The 21,978-nt window shown below is 38.0% G+C and overlaps 1 protein-coding gene across 2 annotated transcripts in view; it reads left to right on the top strand.

Moving 5' to 3' along the window:
* The window catches only part of NRBF2 (nuclear receptor binding factor 2), a 32,520-nt gene extending 10,786 nt beyond the window's left edge, over positions 1-21,734 (top strand). Inside the window, exons 2-4 of one of the 2 annotated variants that reach the window (XM_065894474.1) lie at positions 14,304-14,388; positions 18,817-18,857; positions 20,187-21,734. In XM_065894474.1, coding sequence (XP_065750546.1) covers positions 14,304-14,388; positions 18,817-18,857; positions 20,187-20,897 — 837 coding nt within the window. In that variant the 3' untranslated portion in view covers positions 20,898-21,734. The remainder of the gene's footprint in view (positions 1-14,303; positions 14,389-18,816; positions 18,858-20,186) is intronic. The other variant, XM_065894475.1, reaches the window with a different exon arrangement.
* The last annotated feature ends 244 nt before the right edge of the window (positions 21,735-21,978 follow it).

The following is a 21,978-nucleotide window of genomic DNA, read 5'->3' as shown; positions in this document are numbered from 1 at the left end:
TTTTCTTTATCTTCTGATTAGTAATCTGTTGGTTGAAAAATACAAAATATTGGTATGGTCTACAAATGTTCTGATACAACTGAATCACCCTTTGAGTGACTAAATAAAGTTCAGAAAAATTTACACTATGTTATCCACTGGAATGGAGAAATCATGTTGCAAAAGTGTGTGAGTGAATGAGTGTGTGTGTGCATGCATGTTTTATAGAAGTGCCAAACATTACAGAAGTAATTTCCCCACCTTAACTATTCAAGATAATTGCTCATATCTTAGGATTCCCATGGTGAGAAATGAATCAATCTATTTCCTAGATTAAGATCATTAAATGTTTTTTTCACACACACACACACACACACACACACTGTATTTTATTTTTACAAGAGATAAACGACACCAAGCATTGTAAATGGATGACCACAACAAAAGCAACAGTGATTGCAATTACCAAACACGAAACACACTCATACTATGTCATAATATTGACATTCAGTCCAGGAATCCTGCACTGTAACAGCTCCTTTACTTTGCAGTGAAAATTGATTTATATATTTTTTGCCTCTGAGTCCTTGTGGGATTTTTTTTTTAATTCAAACAGAAAGTCACAAAAATTATAATCATCCTCATCAGCTCACTCAGTCCCATGTAATTAATTTTTTTATCTTGATCTTTTGTTAGCACTTTTATGAATTCATCAGTTTTCCATTAGAGTTCTGAAAATGATTATTCATTCAGTTCAACAGTATAGTCAGTTACCAGAAACTTGTACTTGTCAGAGTCTTTTCCATGAATTCCTTGAAGATGAAACCCTTTTATAGGAACATTTTTTGCAAAAGCATCAGAGTACACCCAGAACTGTCTGTAAATGACAGAAGACTTAAAAATGACCACGGTTAAAGATTTTGATGAAAGTTCATAATAATGCAATTGACAAGGAAATTTGTTATTGCTGAGATATACATTTTAAAGTAATAACTAGATTTATGACTTATTATACCAGAACATATAAGATTTTTAGAAATTTCATGTAATGTCTGAACATTTAACATATTTCCATACAAATAACCCAAAGAAAATTTTGTATTTGTTGTGTTTTTTGTTTGTTTATACTGCAGTTTCTTATTAGTCATCAATTTTATACACATCAGTGTATACATGTCAGTCCCAATCGCCCAATTCAGCACACCACCATCCCCACCCCACTGGGGTTTTCCCCCTTGGTGTCCATACGTTCTCTAAATCTGTGTCTCAACTTCTGCCCTGCAAACTGGTTCATCTGTACCATTTTTCTGGGTTCCACGTATATGCGTTAGTATACTTGTTTTTGATATTTGTTTTTCTCTTTCTGACTTAACTTCACACTGTATGACAGTCTTTAGATCCATCCACGTCTCAACAAATGACTCAATTTCGTTCCTTTTTATGGCTGAGTAATAATATTCCATTGTATATATGTACCACAACTTCTTTATCCATTCGTCTGTCGATGGGCATTTAGGTTGATCCCATGACCTGACTTTTGTAAAGAGTGCTGCAGTGAACATTGGGGTGCATGTGTCTTTTTGAATTATGGTTTTCTCTGGGTATATGCCCAGTAGTCAGTTTGCTGGATCATATAGTAATTCTATTTTTAGTTTTTTAAGGAACCTCCATACTGTTCTCCATAGTGGATGTATCAGTTTACATTGCCACCAACAGTGCAAGAGGGTTCCCTTCTCTCCACACCCTCTCCAGCATTTGTTGTTTCTAGAATTTCTGATGATGCCCATTCTAACTGGTGTAAGGTAGTTTTGTAATTGTGTAATTGTAGTTTTCATTTGCATTTCTCTAATGATTAGTGAAGTTGAGCAGCTTTTCATATGCTTCTTGGCCATCTCTATGTTTTCTTTGGAGAAATGTCTATTTGGTTTTCTGCCCATTTTTGGATTGGGTTGTTTGTTTCTTTAATATTGAGCTGCATGAGCTGTTTATATATTTTGGAGATTAATCCTTTGTTGATTCGTTTGCAAATATTTTCTCCCATTCTGAGGATTGCTTTTTCGTCTTGTTTATGGTTTCCTTTGCTGTGCAAAAGCTTTCAAGTTTCATTAGGTCCCATTTGTTTATTTTTGTTTTTATTTCTATTACTCTAGGAGGTGGATCAAAAAAGATCTTGCTGTGATCTATGTCAGGTAGTGTTCTTCCTATGTTTTCCTCTAAGAGTTTTATAGTGTCTGGTCTTACATTTAGGTCTCTAAACCATTTTGAGTTTCTTTTTGTGTATGGTGTCAGGGAGTGTTCTAATTTCATTTTTTTACATGTAGCTGTCCAGTTTTACCAGCACCACTTATTGAAGAGACTGTCTTTTCTCCATTGTATATCTTTGCCTCCTTTGTCATAGATTAGTTGACCATAGGTGCATGGGTTTATCTCTGGGCTTTCTATCTTGTTCCATTGATCTATGTTTCTGTTTTTGTGCCAGTACCATATTGTCTTGATTACTGTAGCTTTGTAGTGTAGTCTGAAGACAGGGAGTCTGATTCCTCCAGCTCTGTTTTTTTCCCTCAAGATCGTTTTGACTATTCGGGGTCTTTTGTGTCTTCATACAAATTTGAAGATTTTTTTTGTTCTGGTTCCGTAAAAAGTGCCATTGGTAATTTGATAGGGATTGCACTGAATCTGTAGATTGCTTTGGGTAGTATAGTCATTTTCACAATATTGATTCTTCTGATCCAGGAACGTGGTATATTTCTTCATCTGCTGGTATCATCTTTAATTTCTTTCATCAGTGTCTTACAGTTTTCTGCATACAGGTCTTTTGTCTCCTTAGGTAGGTTTATTTCTAGGTATTTTATTCTTTTTGTTGCAGTGGTAAATGGGAGTGTTTCCTTAATTTCTCTTTCAGATTTTTCATCATTAGTGTATAGGAATGCAAGAGATTTTTGTGCATTAATTTTGTATCCTGCAACTTTACCAGTTTCATTGATTAGCTCTAGTAGTTTTCTGGTGGCATTATTAGGATTCTCTATGTATAGTATCTGTCATCTGCAAACAGTGACAGTTTTACTTCTTTTCCAATTTGTATTCCTTTTGTTTCTTTTTCTTCTCTGGTTGCCATGGCTAGGACTTCCAAAACTATGTTGAATAATAATGGTGAGAGTGGACATCCTTGTCTCGTTCCTGATCTTAGAGGAAATGCTTTCAGTTTTTCACCACTGAGATGATGTTTGCTGTGGGTTTGTTGTACATGGCCTTTATTATGTTGAGGTAGGTTCCCTCTGTACCCACTTTCTGGAGAGTTTTTATCATAAATGGGTGTTGAATTTTGTCAAAAGCTTTTTCTGCATCTATTGAGATGATCATATGGTATTTCTTCTTCAGTTTGTTAATATGGTGTGTCACATTGATTTGCGTATATTGAAGAATCCTTGCATCCCTGGGATAAATCCCACTTGATCGTGGTGAATGATCCTTTTAATGTGCTGTTGGATTCTGTTTGCTAGTATTTTGTTGAGGATTTTTGCATCTATATTCATCAGTGATATTGGTCTGTAATTTTCTTTTGTTGTAATATCTTTGTCTCGTTTTGGTATCAGGGTGATGGTGGCCTCATAGAATGAGTTTGGGAATGTTCCTTCCTCTGCAGTTTTTTGGAAGAATTTGAGAAGGATGGGTGGTACCTCTTCTGTAAATGTTTGATATAATTCACCTGTGAAGCTATGTGGTCCTGGACTTTTGTTTGTTGGAAGATTTTTATTTTTTAATTGATTTTGTTTTTGTCTGTGTTGGGTCTTTTTGGCTCTGCACGGCTTTCTCTAGTTGTGGCGAGTGGGGGCTACTCTTGGTTACGGTGCGCAGGCTTCTCATTGCGGTGGCTTCTCTCGTTGCGGAGCACGGACTCTAAGCACGTGGGCTTCAGTTGTTGTGGCATGCGGGCTCAGTAGTTGTGGTGCACGGGCTTAGTTGCTCCATGGCATGTGGGATCTTCCCGGACCAGGGCTTGAACCTGAGTCCCCTGCATTGGTAGGCGGATTCTTAACCACTGCGCCACCAGGGAAACCCTGTTAGAAGATTTTTAATCACAGTTTCAATTTCATTACTTGAGATTGGTCTGTTCATATTTTGTGTTTCTTCCTGGTTCAGTCTTGGAAGGTTATACCTTTCTAAGAATTTGTCCATTTTATGGCATGCAGTTGCTTGTAGTAGTCTCTTAGGATGCTTTGTATTTCTGCGGTGTCTGTTGTAACTTCTTTTTCATTTCTAATTTTATTGATTTGAGTCCTCTCCCTCTTTTTCTTGATGAGTCTGACTAATGGTTTATCAGTTTTGTCTTCTCAGAGAACCAGCTTTTAGTTTTATTGGTCTTTGCTATTGTTTTCTTTGTTTCTATTTCATTTATTTCTGTTCTGATCTTTATGATGTCTTTCCTTCTGCTAACTTTGGGTTTTGTTTGTTCTTCTTTCTCTCGTTCCTTTAGGTGTAAGGTTAGATTGTTTCCTTGAGATATTTCTTGTTTCTTTAGGTAGGCTTGTATAGCTATAAACTTCCCTGTTAGAATTGCTTTTGCTGCATCCAATAGGTTTTGGATTGTCGTCTTTTCATTGTCATTTGTCTCTAGTTATTGTTTGATTTCGTCTTTGATTTCTTCAGTGATCTCTTGGTTATTTCGTAACGTACTGTTTAGCCTCCATGTGTTTGTGTTTTTTACGTTTTTTTCCCTGTAATTCATTTCTAATCTCATAGCGCTGTGGTCGGAAAAGACGCCTGATATGATTTCAGTTTTCTTAAATTTACTGAGGCTTGATTTGTGACCCAAGATGTGATCTATTCTGGAGAATGTTTCGTGCGCACTTGAGAAGAAAGTGTAATCTGCTGGTTTTGGTTGGAATGTCCTATAAATATCAGTTAGGTCTATCTGGTCTATTGTGTCATTAAAGCTTCTGTTTATTTATTTTTATTTTGGATGATCTGTCCATTGGTGTAAATGAGATGTTAAAAGCCCCCCACTATTATTGTGTTACTGTCGATTTCCTCTCTTGCAGCTGTTAGCAGTTGCCTTATGTATTGAGGTGCTCCTATGTTGGGTGCATATATGTTTATAATTGTCATATCTTCTTCTTGGATTGATCCCTTGATCATTATGTAGTGTCCTTCCTTGTCTCTGGTAACATTCTTTATTTTAAAGTCTATTTTATCTGATATGAGTATAGCTACTCCAGCTTTCTTTAGATTTCCATTTGCATGGAATATCTTTTTCCATCCCTTCACTTTCGGTCTGTATATGTCCCTAGGTCTGAAGTGGATGTCTTGTAGACAGCATATATATGGGTCTTGTTTTTGTATCCGTTCAGTGAGCCTGTGTCTTTTGGTTGGAGCATTTAATCCATTCAGGTTTAAGGTAATTATCGATATGTATGTTCCTATGACCATTTTCTTAATTGTTATGGGTTTGTTTTTGTAGGTCCTTTTCTTCTCTTGTGTTTCCCACTTAGAGAAGTTCCTTTAGCATTTGTTGTAGAGCTGGTTTGGTGGTGCTGAATCCTCTTAGCTTTTGCTTGTCTGTAAAGCTTTTGATTTCTCCATTGAATGAATGAGGTCCTTGCCAAGTAGAGTAATCTTGGTTGTAGGTTCTTCCCTTTCATCACTTTAAATATATCATGCCACTCCCTTCTGGCTTGTAGAGTTTCTGCTGAGAAATCAGCTGTTAACCTTATGGGGAGTTCCCTTGTATGTTATTTGTTGTTTTTCCCTTGCTGCTTTCAATAATTTTTCTTTGCCTTTAATTTTTGCCAGTTTGATTACTGTGTGTCTCAGCGTGTTTCTCCTTGGGTTTATCCTGTATGGGACTCGCTGCACTTCCTGGACTTGGGTGGCTGTGTCCTTTCCCATGTTAGGGAAGTTTTTGACTATAATCTCTTCAAATATTTTCTCTGGTTCTTTCTCTATCTCTTCTCCTTCTGGGACCCCTATAATGCGAATGTTGCGTTTAATGTTGTCCCAGAGGTCTCTTAGGCTGTCTTCATTTCTTTTCCTTGTTTTTTCTTTAGTCTGTTCCGCAGCAGTGAATTCCACCATTCTGTCTTTCAGGTCACTTATCCGTTCTTCTGCCTCAGTTATTCTGCTATTGATTCCTTTTAGTGTAGTTTTCATTTCAGTTTTGTATTGTTCATCTTTGTTTGTTCTTTAATTCTTCTAGGTCTTTGTTAAACATTTCTTGCATCTTCTAAAATTTTTGCCTCCATTCTTTTTCTGAGGTCCTGGATTATCTTCACTGTCATTATTCTGAGTTCTTTTTCTGGAAGGTTGCCTATCTGCACTTCATTTAGTTGTTTTTCTGGGGTTTTATCTTGTTTCTTCATCTGGTACATAGCCCTCTGTCTTTTCACCTTGTCTATCTTTCTGTGAATGTGGTTTTTGTTCCACAGGCTGCAGGATTGTACTTCTTCTTTCTTCTGCTGTCTGCCCTCTGGTGGATGAGGCTATCTAAGAGGCTTGATGGGAGGACTGGTGGTGGGTAGAGCTGACTGTTGCTCTTGTGGGCAGAGCTCAGTAAAACTTTAATCCACTTGACTGTTGATGGGTAGGGCTGGGTTCCCTCCCTGTTGGTTGTATGGCCTGACAACCCAGTGCTGGAGCCTCCTTGGGCTCTTCGGTGGGGCTGATGACAGACTCTGGGAGGGCTCCCGCCAAGGAGTACTTCCCAGAACTTCTGCTGCCAGTGTCCTTGTTCCCACAATGAGCCACAGCCACCCCCCACCTCTGCAGGAGACCCTCCAACACTAGCAGGTAGGTCTGGTTCAGTCTCCCCGGGGGTCACTGCTGCTTCCCCTAAGTCCCGATGCACACACTACTTTGTGTGTGCCCTCCAAGAGTGGAGTCTCCCCAGTGGGAGTCTCGCCAGTGGGAGTTTCCCCAGTCCTGTTGAAGTCCTGCAATCAATTCCTACTAGGCGTCAAAGTCTGATTCTCTAGGAATTCCTCCTCCTGTTGCCAGACCCCCAGGTTGGGAAGCCTGATGTGGGGCTCAGAACCTTCACTCCGGTGGGTGGACTTCTGTGGTATAAGTGTTCGCCAGTCTGTGAGTCACCCACGCACCAGTTATGGGATTTGATTTTACTGTGATTGCGCTCCTCCTACTGTCTCACTGTGGCTTCTCCTTTGTCTTTGGATGTGGGTTATCTTTTTTGGTGAGTTCCAGTGTCTTCCTGTCAATGATTGTCCAGCAGGTAGTTGTGATTCTGGTGTTCTCGCAAGAGGGAATGAGAGCTCGTCCTTCTACTCCGCCATCTTGTTTGCTCCCCTTGCTCATGTGATTTTTATTCCTCATTTTGTTAATGTGGCATCACATTGGTTTTTGGATAAGTTTGATTTGTTGAACCATCTTTGTATCCCTGGAATAAATCCCACTTGATTTGCGAGTATTTTGCTGAGGATTTTTGTATCTGTGTTTGTCAGGGATATCGGCCTCTAGCTTTGTTTTTTTCCATTTGGTGTCCTTGTCTGTTTTGGTATCAGGGTAATGCTGGCCTTGTAAAATAAGTTTGGAAGTGTTCCCTATTCTTCTGTTTTTTGGAAGACTTTGAGGAGGATTGGTATTCTTTGAATTTTTGGTAGGATTCACCAGTGAAGCCGTCTGGTCCTGGATTTTTGTTTGTTGTGAAGTTTGTGATTACTAATTCAGTCTCCATACCAGTACAGGTGTACCTCATTTTACTGTGCTTTGCTTTATTGCACTTTGCAGATGTTGCATTTTTTTTTAACAAATTGAAGGTTTATGACTACCCTGTGTCTTATTGGCACCATTGTTCCAACTGCATTATTTTCAAATTAAGGAATGTACATTGATTTTTTTTTTTTTTTTTTTTTTTTGCGGTATGCGGGCCTCTCACTGCTGTGGCCTCTCCCGTTGCAGAGCACAGGCTCCGGACGCACAGGCTCAGCAGACATGGCTCACGGGCCTAGCCGCTCCGTGGCATGTGGGATCTTCCTGGACCGGGGCACGAACCCGTGTCCCCTGCATCGGCAGGCGGACTCTCAACCACTGCGCCACCAGGGAGGCCCTACATTGTTTTTTTTTAGACATAATGTTATTGCACACTTAATAGACAACAGTGTAGTGTAAACATAACTTTTATTTATTTATCTTAAAAATATTTATTTATTTGGCTGCGCTGGGTCTTAGTTGTGGCACGTGGGATCTTTGTTTCCGTGTGTGGGATCTTTTAGTTGCGGCTTGTGGGACCTTTTTTAGCTGCAGTATGCGGGCTCTTAGTTGCAGCATGTGGGATCTAGTTCCCTGACCAGGGATCGAACATGGGCCCCCTGCATTGGGAGCTCGGGGTCTTAACCACTGGACTACGAGGGAAGTCCCAACATAACTTTTACATGTATTGGGAAACCAAAAAATTTGTGTGACTCATTTTATTCCAGTATTCACTTTATTGCCGTGGCCTGGAACTGAGCTTGCAATATCTCCGAGATATGTCTGTGATTGGTTTGTTCAGATTTTCTGTTTTTTCATAATTTGGTCTTAGACAGTTTTGTGTTTCTAGGAATTTATCTATTTCTTCTAGGTTGCCCAATTTGTTGGCATATAATTGTTCATAATAGTTTCTTATTATCCTTTGTATTTGTGTTACCAGTTGGAACATCTTTTCAGTTTTGGTTTCTGTATTTTTTGTTTTTGCAGTTGGTTAGTTCCCCAACCAGGGATTGAACCTGGGCCACGTTGTTAAGATTTATTTCGTGGTCTGACATACGATCTGTCCTGGAGAATGTTCCATGAGCACTTGAAGAATGTGTATTTTGTTGCTTTTGGATGGAATGTTCTGTATATATTTGTTCCATCTTGTCCAATATGTCATTTAGGGCCTGTGTTTCCCTACTGTTGTTTTGGTCTGGATGACCTATCTATTGATGTAAATGGGGTTTTAAAGGCTCCTGTAATTACATTGCTGTCTGTTTCTTCCTTTAGGTCTCTTAATATTTGTCTTATATATTTAGGTGCTCCTGGAGTTAAAATTCATGAAGAGTGTTAAGTTACCTTTTCTGTCCTAAGTTTCCTGATAAACTTTAAGAAGAAAATAAATAAAATTTACTTTATTTGTTTGGGTTAGTACCCAAAATAGATATATTCTTGGCTTAAACATTATTTGAATTGGTAGTGATATCACTCTTAAAGACCTATATTGTCTTTTATCTTTTTGTTGTTGTTGTTGAGGTATAGTTGTTTTACAGTGTTGTGTTAGTTTCTACTGTACAGCGAAGTGGAGATCCCTGTGCTATACAGCAGGTTCTTATTAGTTACGTATTTTATACATATTAGTGTATATATTGTCACTCCCAATCTCCCAATTCATCCCCCACCCCCACTTTGCCCCCTTGGCATCCATACGTTTGTTCACTACGTCTGTGTCTCTATTTATGCCTTGCAAACCAGTTCATCTGTACCGTTTTTCTAGATTCCACATATATGCGTTAATATACGATATTTGTTTTTCTCTTTCTGACTTCACTCTGTATGGCAGTCTCTAGGTCCATCCACGTCTCTACAAATGACCCAATTTCGTTCCTTTTTATGGCTAATATTCCATTGTATGTATGTACCACATCTTCTTTATCCCACATCTTCTTTATCCATTCTTCTGTCGATGGGTATTTAGGTTGCTTCCATGACCTGGGTAAATAGTAAACAGTGCTGCGGTGAACATTGGGGTGCATGTGTCTTTTTGAATTACTGTTTTCTCTGGGTATATGCCCAGTGGTGGGATTGCTGGGTCATACGGTAATTCTATTTTTAGTTTTTTAAGGAACGTCTGTACTGTTCTCCATAGTGGCTGTATCAATTTACATTCCCACCAACAGTGCAAGAGGGTTCCCTTTTCTCCACACCCTCTCCAGCATTTGTTGTCTTTTATCATTTTTGAACGAAGTATTGAGATAAAACCTTCCCCATAAAATTTTAGTGCATCTTGAAGTAATTGGCAGAAGAGAAACATGTTTTCAGAATTATAAAATATCAGTGCCCAAACTTTTAGAATCCCTAATGAACGTTCCCGTTTCAGTTGCTTCTTTTTCCTGTCTTATTTTGAATCACCAAAGAAGCATATGGATTTAATACTTTTAATGCTGTGATTCTGCCAAGAATAGTATTTAAAGAGAGATCAATTTTAATATTAGAGACCTTTAAAGATTGTTTTAAAAATAAGAATTACTACAAAAATAAGTTTCATACAGTATCTTTAGTTGGAAAAGAATGCAGTTTAGTCTAATCTCCCCAATCACATTGTAAGCTTTATGGTGGTAGATAACCTCTGCTGCTTTTACTGTCTTTTAACTCATTTAATTTTCACAACATTCTCATTTTAAAGATGAGAAAACTTGGGCAGGAAGTTAAGAAAGCCAAGTTCAGGTGTCTAATAAGTGCTCAAGCTGAGATTTGAACCTAGGCAGTTGGCATGTGCTGGGTGTCTAACAAGAACTTGGTGTAGGACCTGTATTTTTTTAATAGGGAATTTGATTGCTGTGGTGCCAGATAACCTAAAGCAGGTGTGTGTTTTAAAATGAAATATAACTCCTGAGTTGGCAGCGTGATCAGAGATTGGATTTTACATGGGGAAGTTTTTGGGGAGTTGGAAGAGCCATGAGGTCCTGTTCCTACCACTTGAGAACTTTTTGTTTCTTTGGTGTTCAAGAAAAAGTTTATTCTCACAACATAGACAAAAATAAACTCAAAATAGCTTTAAGACTTAAACATAAGATGTGACACCACAAAACTCCTAGAAGAGAACCTAGGCAAAACATCCGCTGAAGTGGCAGTGTTTTCCTAGGGCAGTCTCCCAAGGCAATAGAAATAAAAGCAAAAATAGACAAATGGGACCTAATCACACAGAAGCTTTTGCGTAGCAAAGGAAGTCATAAACAAGATGAAAAGACAGCCTACAGAATGAGAGAAAATACTTACAAACTATGCGACTTAGAAGGGCTTAATTTCCAAAATAATTAAACAGCTGATGCAACTCAATAACGAAAAACTAAAAAACCCAATCAAAAAATGGGCAGAAGACCCAAATAGACAGTTCTCCAAAGAAGACATATAGACGGCCAATAGGCACATGAAAAGATGCTCAACATCACTAATTATTAGAAAAATGCAAATCAAAACCATAATGAGGTACCACCTAACACCAGTCATAATGGCCATCATTAAAAAGTATACAAATAACAAATGCTGGAGAGGATGTAGAGAAAAGGGAATCCTTCTGCACTGTTGGTGGGAATGTAAGTTGGTGCAGCTACTATGGAAAACAGTATGGAGGCTTCTTGAACTAAAAATAGAGTTAACATATGATCCAGCAATCCCACTTCTGGGCATATATCTGGGCAAAACTCCAATTCAAAAAGATATATGCACCCCTATGTTCATAGCAGCACTATTCACAATAGCTGAGACATGGAAACAACTTACAGATGAATGGATAAGGATGTGGTATTATATATACACGTGGAATATTAGCCATAAAAAAGTGAAATAATGCCATTTGCAGCAACGTGGATGTACCTCAAGATTATCATACTTAAGTGAAGTAAGTCAGAGGAAGACAAATACCATATGATATCACTTATATGTGGAATCTAAAATATGATACAAATGATGAACCTATTAACAAAACAGAAACAGACTCATGGACGTAGAAAACAAATTTATGGTTACCAAAGGGGAAAGAGGGTGGGGAAGGTTGGGATTAGCAGACACACACTAGTATACATAGAATAGATAACCAACAAGGACCTACTGTATAGCACAAGGAACTATATTCAATATCCTGTAATAAACTAATGGAAAAGAATATGAAAAAGAAAAAAATTTATTCTACTATTGTGGAACTTGAAGTTTAACTAGGGAGCTTCGTAAATATAGTACAAGGTAGAAAATGATTAATGTCATTGGACAGAGAGACTAGAGGCAGTGTTAGAATAAGGTAACCTCAGAGAGCATCTCATCCCGGCTTCTCAAAGTGTGTCCAAGAGCCGGTAGCTTCAGCTTCACCTGGGTAGAATCTCAAGCCCTTCTGAATCAGTGTGCATTTTAACCAGATTACCCAGTGATTTGGATTCCATTAAAACTTGAGAAGCACAGCTCTAACTCCCATCATTTTACAGGTGAGGGAACAGGCCCTGAAGGATGAGATAACTTGGCTGGTTTAGTGGGATTACAGAACTTGAGTCCAGTGCCCCAGGTTCTTGGTAGGGCTACTATGTCTGCACTGTGCCATCCTAGTTAGGAAGTACTTTGGGATTTCAGAGAAGGTTGTCTCTTAAATAGGGCTTCTTTCAAAGCTTAGAAAGGTAAAGGCATATGCAGATTCTTTCATTACTTTTTTTTTCATGTGCCTAGAACCTTGTTGATTGTCACTTGCTTTAGCTATATGCTCAGAATACATTCTTTAGAGGAATCATGTTGATCATAACTTACCTTTCTTGATTATGTACATTCTCTCCCCAAAAGATCTGTATCATTTCTGGATACTATATAATACTCCTGTGTTAAGAACATGTTTTTTGTTCAAATCCAGGACTCCATGGTTAAAATTATATTTTAAGCCCTTAGTCATTTCTGGTTATCCATTATTATTTTTAGGAATAAATTGAGACTTAGAGAAAAAGTTTGTTTAATTACTATTTGAAGAATAAACAGCCTCTGAAACAATTGAAAGGAATAATCTTTCTTTTAAGAGTGTTGCTTGCCTCTTCCTTACAAAAATAGAAACGGGGAAAATGTAAACAGCATGCATTGCTAGAAGTGTACTGTTCCCTACTTTTGTCTTCACCTCTGTTTTACACTGAGCATAATTAGTAAACTTGCAAATATTTCTAATCTCAGTTACAAAAGTGATTTTCTGAAGTATTTTTATGAGGCATCAGTGGCACATTTTTTGAAAAGCATTCAACACAAATCATTTCACACCTGACACACAGATTTGATTTTTGCTTTTTAAAAAGAAACTGAGGTAAAGTACACATAAAAATTTCTGCCTTTAAATTTTTAATTAAAAATAATTTGGGGTCACATCATGTGGCTTGCAGGAAGTTCAGTTCCCCGACCAGGGATTGAACCTGGGCCATGGCAGTGAAAGCACCGAATCCCAACCACTAGACCAGCAGGGAACTCCCGAATTTGCCGTCTGTAATTTTTGAGTGTACAGGTCAGTCGTGTTAAGAATATTCACATTGTTATGCAGCAGATCTCCAGAACTTTTTCATCTTGTAAATCTGAAACTCTACACCCACTGAACTGCAACTGCTCACTTTTCTCTCCCCCGAGTCTCTGGCAACTATCCTTTCTACTTCAGTTTCTGTGAGTTTGACTACTTTAGATACCTCATTAAGTGGGATCATATAGTATTTGTCTTTTTGCAAGTGGCTTATTATATATTTCATTATTAGTTTAAAGTCCTCAAAGCTCATGCTGTAGCATGTGTCAGTTTCCTCCCTCTTCAGGCTGAGTAATTTTACATTGTGTGTATGTACCACATTTTGTTCATTCATCTATTGATGGATGCTTAGGTTGCTTCCACCTTTTGATTATTCTGAATAATGCTGCTGTGAACATAGGTGTATAGTGCTTTTTCACTTTAAGCAGCTTTGCTAAATTATCTGTGAGTTTGTTAGTGAGGAAAACATTACACTAGTTAGAAGACTTCAGCTGACCATTGCTTTCTCCTTGCCTGCTAACTGTATAACCTTATGTAAGATATGTGACCACTGTGAGTCTATGGACCTCCTTATGTAAGAGATGAAACACATTCACAAAATTGTAATAGTTCTGAAATGTAACACAAATGTAAGGAGACCAATGACTATTTATTTAATCCATTTGCTTTCAGTACTTTGAGTTTGTTGTTTTGGTGAGCTGTACCTGAAAAGATCTCCACCATAACATTAAATATTGGTATCATTAATTCCTCAACTGTATAATGTACAAACTTTTTATCTTGAAAACATAAATAACAACTTTAATGTTGAAAAGGAAGAATGAGTTAAAAACCAAGAAAATATACATTTTGAGTAACAATTTGATGATGGCCCTTGGCTTATCTCTGAAGAATGTTCCCTGAAGGAGTTGGTGCCTAGTGTTAACCTCGATTGTTTATTAGTGGAATTGAGAGAAGTTGCCAGTCCTTTCAGATACTACCCATTAGGTTTCCCCAGTTTTAGATACAGCCGTAATGGTTTGATGTGTGGCAACAAACAGCATTATATCTTCTTAAAAGTTTTTTTTTTTTTTTTTTTTTAAGTAAGAGGAACTCAGGAGTGTTTGTCTTCTAGGCTCATCAACAGAGCAGACGAGCAGATCGTTTAGTAGCTGCAGGGAAATACGAAGAGGCTATTTCTTGTCACAAAAAGGCTGCAGGTGAGTATTCTTTTTAAGAAATACTGAGTCTAAAACTTCAGGGCAGTTTCTTTTTTCCAGTATCTCTCAACACGTTATTTAGAATGAAAGTCACAAGAGTAATGATGTGTTGTTGCCCTGCATGTACCAGGTTGATACTACTGACCCACTGGAACACAGCTTGAATTATTTTTCAAGTGAGTGTGTTAGATTTTCCAGCTCCTCCTAACCCAGTCTTTCTAAATCAAGAAGATTGCATATGCCGTATTCATAAATGATTCCTGGACACAGCTTCCTGAGCCTGAGGATCCCCAAAGACAGAAGTGATTCCAAGAAGTGTCTGTCAATTCATCTTAGTTGTTATAGAGAAGGAGTCTGGATTTCAGATATTTAGCTTTTTTGGGTTTTGAAAGTAATAACCAATTTAATTGCAGCCATTAATTTTCACTGAGTTTCTGTTTTCTAAGATGCTGATAATACAAAATCCATTGAAACTCTTTCCTGTGGCCTTTCTTTAGCTTCCCTTCTGAATGTTTCATCTATACATTCATGCCTATAGTACCATGCTGCTCATGACCTTTTAGGTATGAAGTTTAGAATTACTGGATTCTTACCAAACACCTAATTTTATCCCAGTCATACAAGCTAGCATATGTTGAACTCAGAAATAGATCTTCAGGGTCTGTTTGTACAGACTGGTTTCTGTTAGCTGAGTAGCCTAAAAGCTTCGGGGCGGGGGTGCTTCATCCTACGGTGGAGTGGCTGCCTGTCTTAGAGCGAGCCCCATATTCTTTCCGCTGGAGGAAGGCGCTTTCCTCCCCTCTAGGCCAGTACCATGATCCAAGTCCTGCTTTTTCCTGGCAGAGGCTGCCCCTCCTGATAAGTACTTCTATGTCAGTGATTTTTGCCTACAAGTCAGTAATTTTCAGAGAAAATTTCACGTCTTATTTTTGAAGAGTTAGTTTTGCTACTGAAGTGTACCCCTTCAGCTGTAGGGCTGAATGCATTGTATACATCCCATAAATCTTTGTGGATTTTTATGGTGAATTTTATGGGAGCTTTAGACAACATTAAACTTGGCAGCTAGTGCTCTTTAAATCTTTCATAAGCCATATTTTGTTATGAATCAGATTGTTAAATTTATAGTCACTATAAAAAAAAGTGTACTATACTATTTTTTAAAAAAAACATGAATGCTGCAGTGAAATGCTACATTTAGTTAAATAATCCAGAGTGGTCATGGCTACACATAAATAACAGACTGATCAGCATTAGGTTGTGTGTTGATTGGTAGGATATTCTGCCCCCGCCCCTCGCCGAGAAGGAAGGATTTATTACTTGCAGCAAGTAAGGAGAACATTTGCTTTCCCAAAGCAGTGTCTCTGGATTGGTAGGATATTCTGAATACATAAAAGAGAGAGAAGTTTCTTTCATTCCTAGCCTGCATCCCTGTCTTTATTTGAAGACTTAAAATTAATGTTCGGCTTTTAAATTCTTCTCTCCCTTTCTCTGTATCTAAAGAAAAGATAAAGGCAGTCTGTTGGATCCCATTAGCTCTAATTATGGAGATACAACTTTAAGTGTGATTAGTTAATCCCACCCAGCGGATTTGATTTGGAGTTTAGACTTGGTTAAAAATAGCCTTGTGTTGTGTTTCAGAGTAGAGTTGTGAATGTAGTGCTAGTTTGAAAATTAATGTGGTTAGAATGAGCTCAGTGTTTTCTAAATTGACTTACATCTAGGGCTCGAACAGAGGTGTTTTGGGAGGTATGGATGTAAATGTATCCTGAGAGGAAGGAATTTAGTATTTGGAAATCATTTTAGAGACAAAACAGGGAAAGGTCATCATCTGAGAAAGACTGGTGGGATGAAAGCCTGAAATGAGAGAATTTAAGGGCAAAAGAAGGGGCCTCTGTTCAAGATCAGAGGAGATTCTGAGACAGTTTACCCGAGACTACACAGCTAAGGACTCATATCCTCTACACTTTGTAGTGTTCTGATAGTGTTTTGTAAATATATAGAAATAAAGAGGTTACTTGATAAACTGAGATACCCAACCCAGAAGGAGAAAGCTGTCTACATCTGGCAGGAGGTGGGGAGGAGGAGGTGTATGCATTTTTACCGCTCTATATTGAAAAAAAGTTAAGAAGCCATAAACTACCAAGAATTCAGCATTATTGCTTTAAACCCTATTGCTTTAAACCCTTGATTAGCAGCTGTAACTGGTTTTCTATAACTCTCCCTTATCAGTCTTTTTTTTAAAAATAAATTTATTTTATTTTTGGCTGCGTTGGGTCTTTGTTGCTGCACACGGGCTTTCTCTAGTTGCAGCGAATGGGGGCTACTCTTTGTTGCAGTGCGTGGGCTTCTCATCGCGGTGGCTTCTCTTGTTGCGGAGCATGGGCTCTAGGCACGTGGGCTTCAGTAGTTGTGGCGCTCGGGCTCAGTAGCTGTGGCGCACGGGCTTAGCTGCTCTGTGGCATGTGGGATCCTCCTGGACCAGGACTTGAACCCATGTCCCCTGCATTGGCAGGCAGATTCTTAACCACTGCGCCACCAGGGAAGTCCTCCCTTACCAGTCTTAATGCAATCCAGTTTCTAAGTGGATTTCGAAAAAGAGCAAAAGCTTAAATGGGAAGTTAATCATAGGCATTAACAATGCTTAGAACTCAAAATGAACTTTTCAGAAGATGAGCAGACCTCAGAGTACATTGTTTATATGTATTTGATAGTAAATGTTATTATTTTAAGAAGTGATAGATTCTTCAGATTTTCTTAATTCCTTTTCTTCATCATTTACTTAGTATTTACTTCAAATATTAGCCTTGTATCATAATTGAAGAAAGCAGTTTAACCACATTGCTAAATATTTCTGAGATAAGTATTCTCTGCCTACATTTCTGTCTTGGGCATTTGTTCCTTTTGTGGCTCTGGGGTAAACTCATTACCATGCAGTCAGATTAAAAACTTTTTTTTTCTTTTAAAATAACTTTTCTTTTAAGACCCAGATTTTAAGATTGGGAAATAATTTAAATGACAGTGTGACTCTTTTTGAATTCTCTGAGCTTTGGGAACTCAGTGTCCTTGGGTATCTTCTTCTGTCGTGTTATAGTTTCAAGGTTCTACAAAGGGAGGCACTGCATTTGGGTTAAGCTTGGTTTTGTGAAACTGTTCTATGTGTTAAGAAACTGGATTTAAAGCAAACTGTATTTCAGACAGGGAGGCAAATGTACACAGAATAATGGGAGGGATGTCTAGGGAAATCCACACAATCACAGTAAGAGATAGAATGTCTCAGCAGACTTACACATGAACAAAAGGAAAAGAAGTCGTCTGTATGCAGTTATACAGACTTAATAAGACAAAAAGTTGAGGGGAAAATGTAGGTATGGCTGGAGCACAGGCCATATAACCAACTCTGTTTTCTGATGTGGAGGCAGCATCCAATTAGTCTGTCTTGAAGACTGTGATAGAACCTGGCAGACAACAGTTCTAAGTGATGAACTCAGGAAATCATTAAAATATTTGGATTAAGATTAGACAGAAAGCAGTGCCTATAGTATTGGAGAAAAGGCAAGAAGGAAGTTAATGTATGAGAGATGCCAAAAAGTTTATAGTGAGCAAGAGATAAAAAAATGGGGATTAATTGGATACGACCTATTATTAATAATACTTGTTATTTATACCCTGTCTTGTTCCAGCAAGATATAAAAGGGCTTACAGAGGAATACAACAAAATATAAAATCCATAGAAAGATAAAATGGGGGAGGACTGGTAGTTCACAAAATGCATCATGGGTTCTTGAAGGGGAACATGGCCTTCAGCATTCTAGCAGTCAGCTTAGAGAGGAAAGTTATGGATTTTTACAGTGACATTTTCATAAATGTCCTAATACTGCCTGCAGCTACTTATTATAAATATGTCAGTGAGTTCTTTGGGCTTTTAACTACCAGATTCACAGTAGGCTGATAGTATAGCTCAGACACAATTCAATAAAAGTAGTTCTATAGGAGACCAAAATGATAGTTTAGGTATTCATGTGGGTAAAAAGTCATTGATAGTCAATATCTTGATATTTTTGTGAGCATAATTTGAGTAATAGGAATTTGATAGGTTCTTGTTTAATTTTAAGCCTACCTAATTCTGTGTTTCTGATTATGCCATCTTTACTTCCTTAACTGTGAAATCTACATTGATTTAAAAGAACCAGCCCCTCCAAGGTGAAGTATGGAATATGTACATTTGATTACCACTGATATTTTTTATGGAGAAGTTAAGAATCCTTTTTTTTTTTAAATCCTTTTCGGGAATAGGGTAACTATGTAGCAGAATTGCTTCTAAGACCAGTTCTCTTTGTCATATGAGGAGTATTAAAACTCTTTGTTTGACCTTTTGATAACAAAATGACGACACATAATGTGTCTCTTTTTTTTTTTTTTTTTAACCAGCCTATCTTTCTGAAGCTATGAAGCTGACACAGTCTGAGCAGGTAAGACACTTCAATATTTTCAACAAGGGTTAGAAGGATTTTCTGTGGAGACTTGAATTGTGTATAAAATAAAGCATTGTGCTCCTCCCAAAACACTGCAGTCAGAAATACATAAAATGGGGAAGAGATGAGTACTTCAGAAAGGAAATTAAAACTAAATGAACTGTTGGGATTAACATATACATATTTTACATATATAAAATAGATAATCAACAAAAACCTACTGTATAGCACAGGGAACTCTACTCAGTACTCTGTAATAATCTAAATGGGAAAAGAATCTGAAAAAGGATAGATTCATGTATAACTGAATCACTTTGCTATCCACCTGAGACTAACACAACTTTGTCAATCAACTATACTCCAGTATAAAATAAAAAATAAAACGAAGTGAACTGCTGTTGATGGCATGCAGAAACTGCTGTCCTTTTTTCTAGGGGTTTCTCACAGACCTTAGATTGCCAGGCGTGTCCTTTAGAGAGCTGTTAGTGCCTTTCCTGATCATTAGCTCATTTGACCATGAGCTCACAGTAAGTAAGCAGGCCTGGCCCAGGGGAAACCAGTTGGCCTTACCTTTGCTTGTCAAAGATAATTTAAATCCAGACCTGTCTTTTCCTAAATTCCTAAGCAGTTCTGGTACTTTTAAATTTGTTTCACCAATGGCTTTAAATTGTCTTCTGTGTCTGGGGAGGGCCTGCCTAGGTTTTTAAAATACCTTTACACAAAGCTACATCTTTATCCAAAGGTGATTTCCTGATTATAAAAGTGGCAGGTCCACAGGAGTTACTTGGTAAATGTTTGTTTAATTGAATTAAGGAGATCTGAGGGGATATCAGTGGCAGGGAAAACATACCAGTTCCTCAGACTGAACGAAGAGAACTTAAAAGTTGTGTTCCATTCTGTGCACTTCCCTTTGTCCAGAACTGCTTGTGTTAGCCATGTAATGTAGACCTGCGTCGAGACTTTAGCTAGTTGTAGAATTAAAGTCTAAATAGGAAAGTTTTCTGATTTTAAGCTGAGTACAAATAGCATTGCAGATGGGAAAGGCACATTCAAAAACGGTCTGATTCACCATGTCAATTGGAACTGGAATAGGACTTCTTCTGACTTCTTGAATAGTATTTTGTTTATGAATGAAAATGTTAACTTACCTAGAAAGATTTAGTTACTTTGAAAAGTGTTTGAGGTTCTGTTGAATTGCAAACAGTATAAATAAAAAATTTTAACTGCTATTGGGTTATTCAGAAAAGAAGATACTGAAATAGTATTTACCAGACATTACTGAAGCGACTTAAAATGTTAAATTGTACCTTTCCTTCTGTGTAATAGGCTCATTTATCACTGGAACTGCAAAGGGATAGTCACATGAAACAGCTTCTCCTCATCCAGGAGAGATGGAAGAGGGCAAAGCGGGAGGAAAGATTGAAAGCCCAGCAGAGCACAGACAAGGATGCCGCTGCCCAGCTACAGGCATCTCACAGACCCTCTGCTGAGGACGCAGACAGCCAGAGCCCCCTACTCTCTCAGAATTATAGCCCTTCCACAGAGAAACACTTGCCTGAAATTCAGGGGGTCTTTGACAGGGATCCAGACACACTACTATTTTTACTTCAGCAGAAGAGTGAGCCAACAGAGCTGTGCATTGGAAGCAAAGCCCCAAAAGATGATAAAACAATTATAGAGGAGCAGGCAACCAAAATTGCAGATTTGAAGAGGCATGTGGAATTCCTCGTGGCTGAGAATGAAAGATTAAGGAGAGAAAACAAACAGCTAAAGGCTGAAAAGGCCAGACTTCTAAAAGGCCCGATAGAAAAGGAGCTTGACGTCGATGCTGATTTTGTAGAAAAGTCAGAGTTATGGAGCTTGCCACCACATGCAGAAACTGCTACAGCCTCTTCAACCTGGCAGAGGTTTGCGTCAAATACTGGGAAAGCCAAGGATATTCCAATACCCAATCTTCCTCCCTTGGATTTTCCATCTCCAGAACTTCCCCTCATGGAACTCTCTGAAGATATTCTGAAAGGACTTATGAATAATTAAAATGGAAGGCCATAGAAGAGGTGAAAAAGAGGAAATAATACGGTAATACAGTTAATCCAGCAAAAAAAAAAAAAAAAAAAAAAAAAAAAAAAAAAAAGGGAAAACCACATACAAGGGTGTCCCGGAGATGCTGAACCCAGCATCCTGCGGAGAAGAGGCATTGACAAGACTCGGAAACAGTCACTGTGAAGTATATCGCGCATCGGATTTACTGACTCGAGCTAATGATTCCAGACTTGGCAGATACTAAACTCTTGGAGGTTCACTTTCTCCTGATACAAACCAAATGGCTACCTGGAATAATTTTTTTCAAGCAACAATTATTTTTCTTCAGGGTTAAAATGTATAAAAGTATGTTATGTGTAATTAATCTATAATGCCATAAATGATAATGCAAAACCTAAATAATAATGGTTGCCTGAGGGGCTACCTTGTATTTGAAACATGCTTTCTATTCATGCATTGACTGTATGCATCTTGTTATGCACATTTCCTTTGTTTAATAAGGTGTGTAAGACACACCTTTCTAGAAGAAACTGTGTGCCACACTTTGCACTACTCGTAACATTAATGATAACCTCAAGACTATCAGGAGAAATACTTAAATTTCCATTTTATGAAGAAAGGAACCAAATTATTAGTTATGCTTTTTTAAAAAATTACCAGTTTACATAATTAATCAGGGTGCATTTTAAGTTCTAACTTTTTTTGTTTATTGTATAATGCATCATTTGAAAATACCAAGGAAATATCCTTTTGTTTTTAATGATGCATGAGTGGAAGTAATGCTGGTTGGCAGTATTGATTGTAAGAAATCAATAAAGTAATTGTATTTTATACCTTCGTTGAATGTGGTTGGTAGATAAAGAGCAAGTTTTGTATGGCTTCTGTGTTGGAAGTTTTGAATATGAATTTGAAGACATTCTGTCAGATGATTACTTTGGTATGTCAAAGGTTTTTTTCAGCGTTTTGTAGTCAGTTACCCCTGCAACCAAGGTGGAAGAGAACATGGGAGCTCGTGAGGTTTAAATGTGTTCCCAGCCTTCTTGGGCTGGCACACACGGAAAGGCTCGGGCTGGCC

The sequence above is a fragment of the Phocoena phocoena genome, chromosome 16 (genome assembly GCF_963924675.1).
Source record: "Phocoena phocoena chromosome 16, mPhoPho1.1, whole genome shotgun sequence".
Lineage (NCBI taxonomy): Eukaryota > Metazoa > Chordata > Mammalia > Artiodactyla > Phocoenidae > Phocoena > Phocoena phocoena.
The sequence above is the reverse complement of the archived record's forward strand: the minus strand, read 5'-3'. Positions and strand labels throughout refer to the sequence as shown.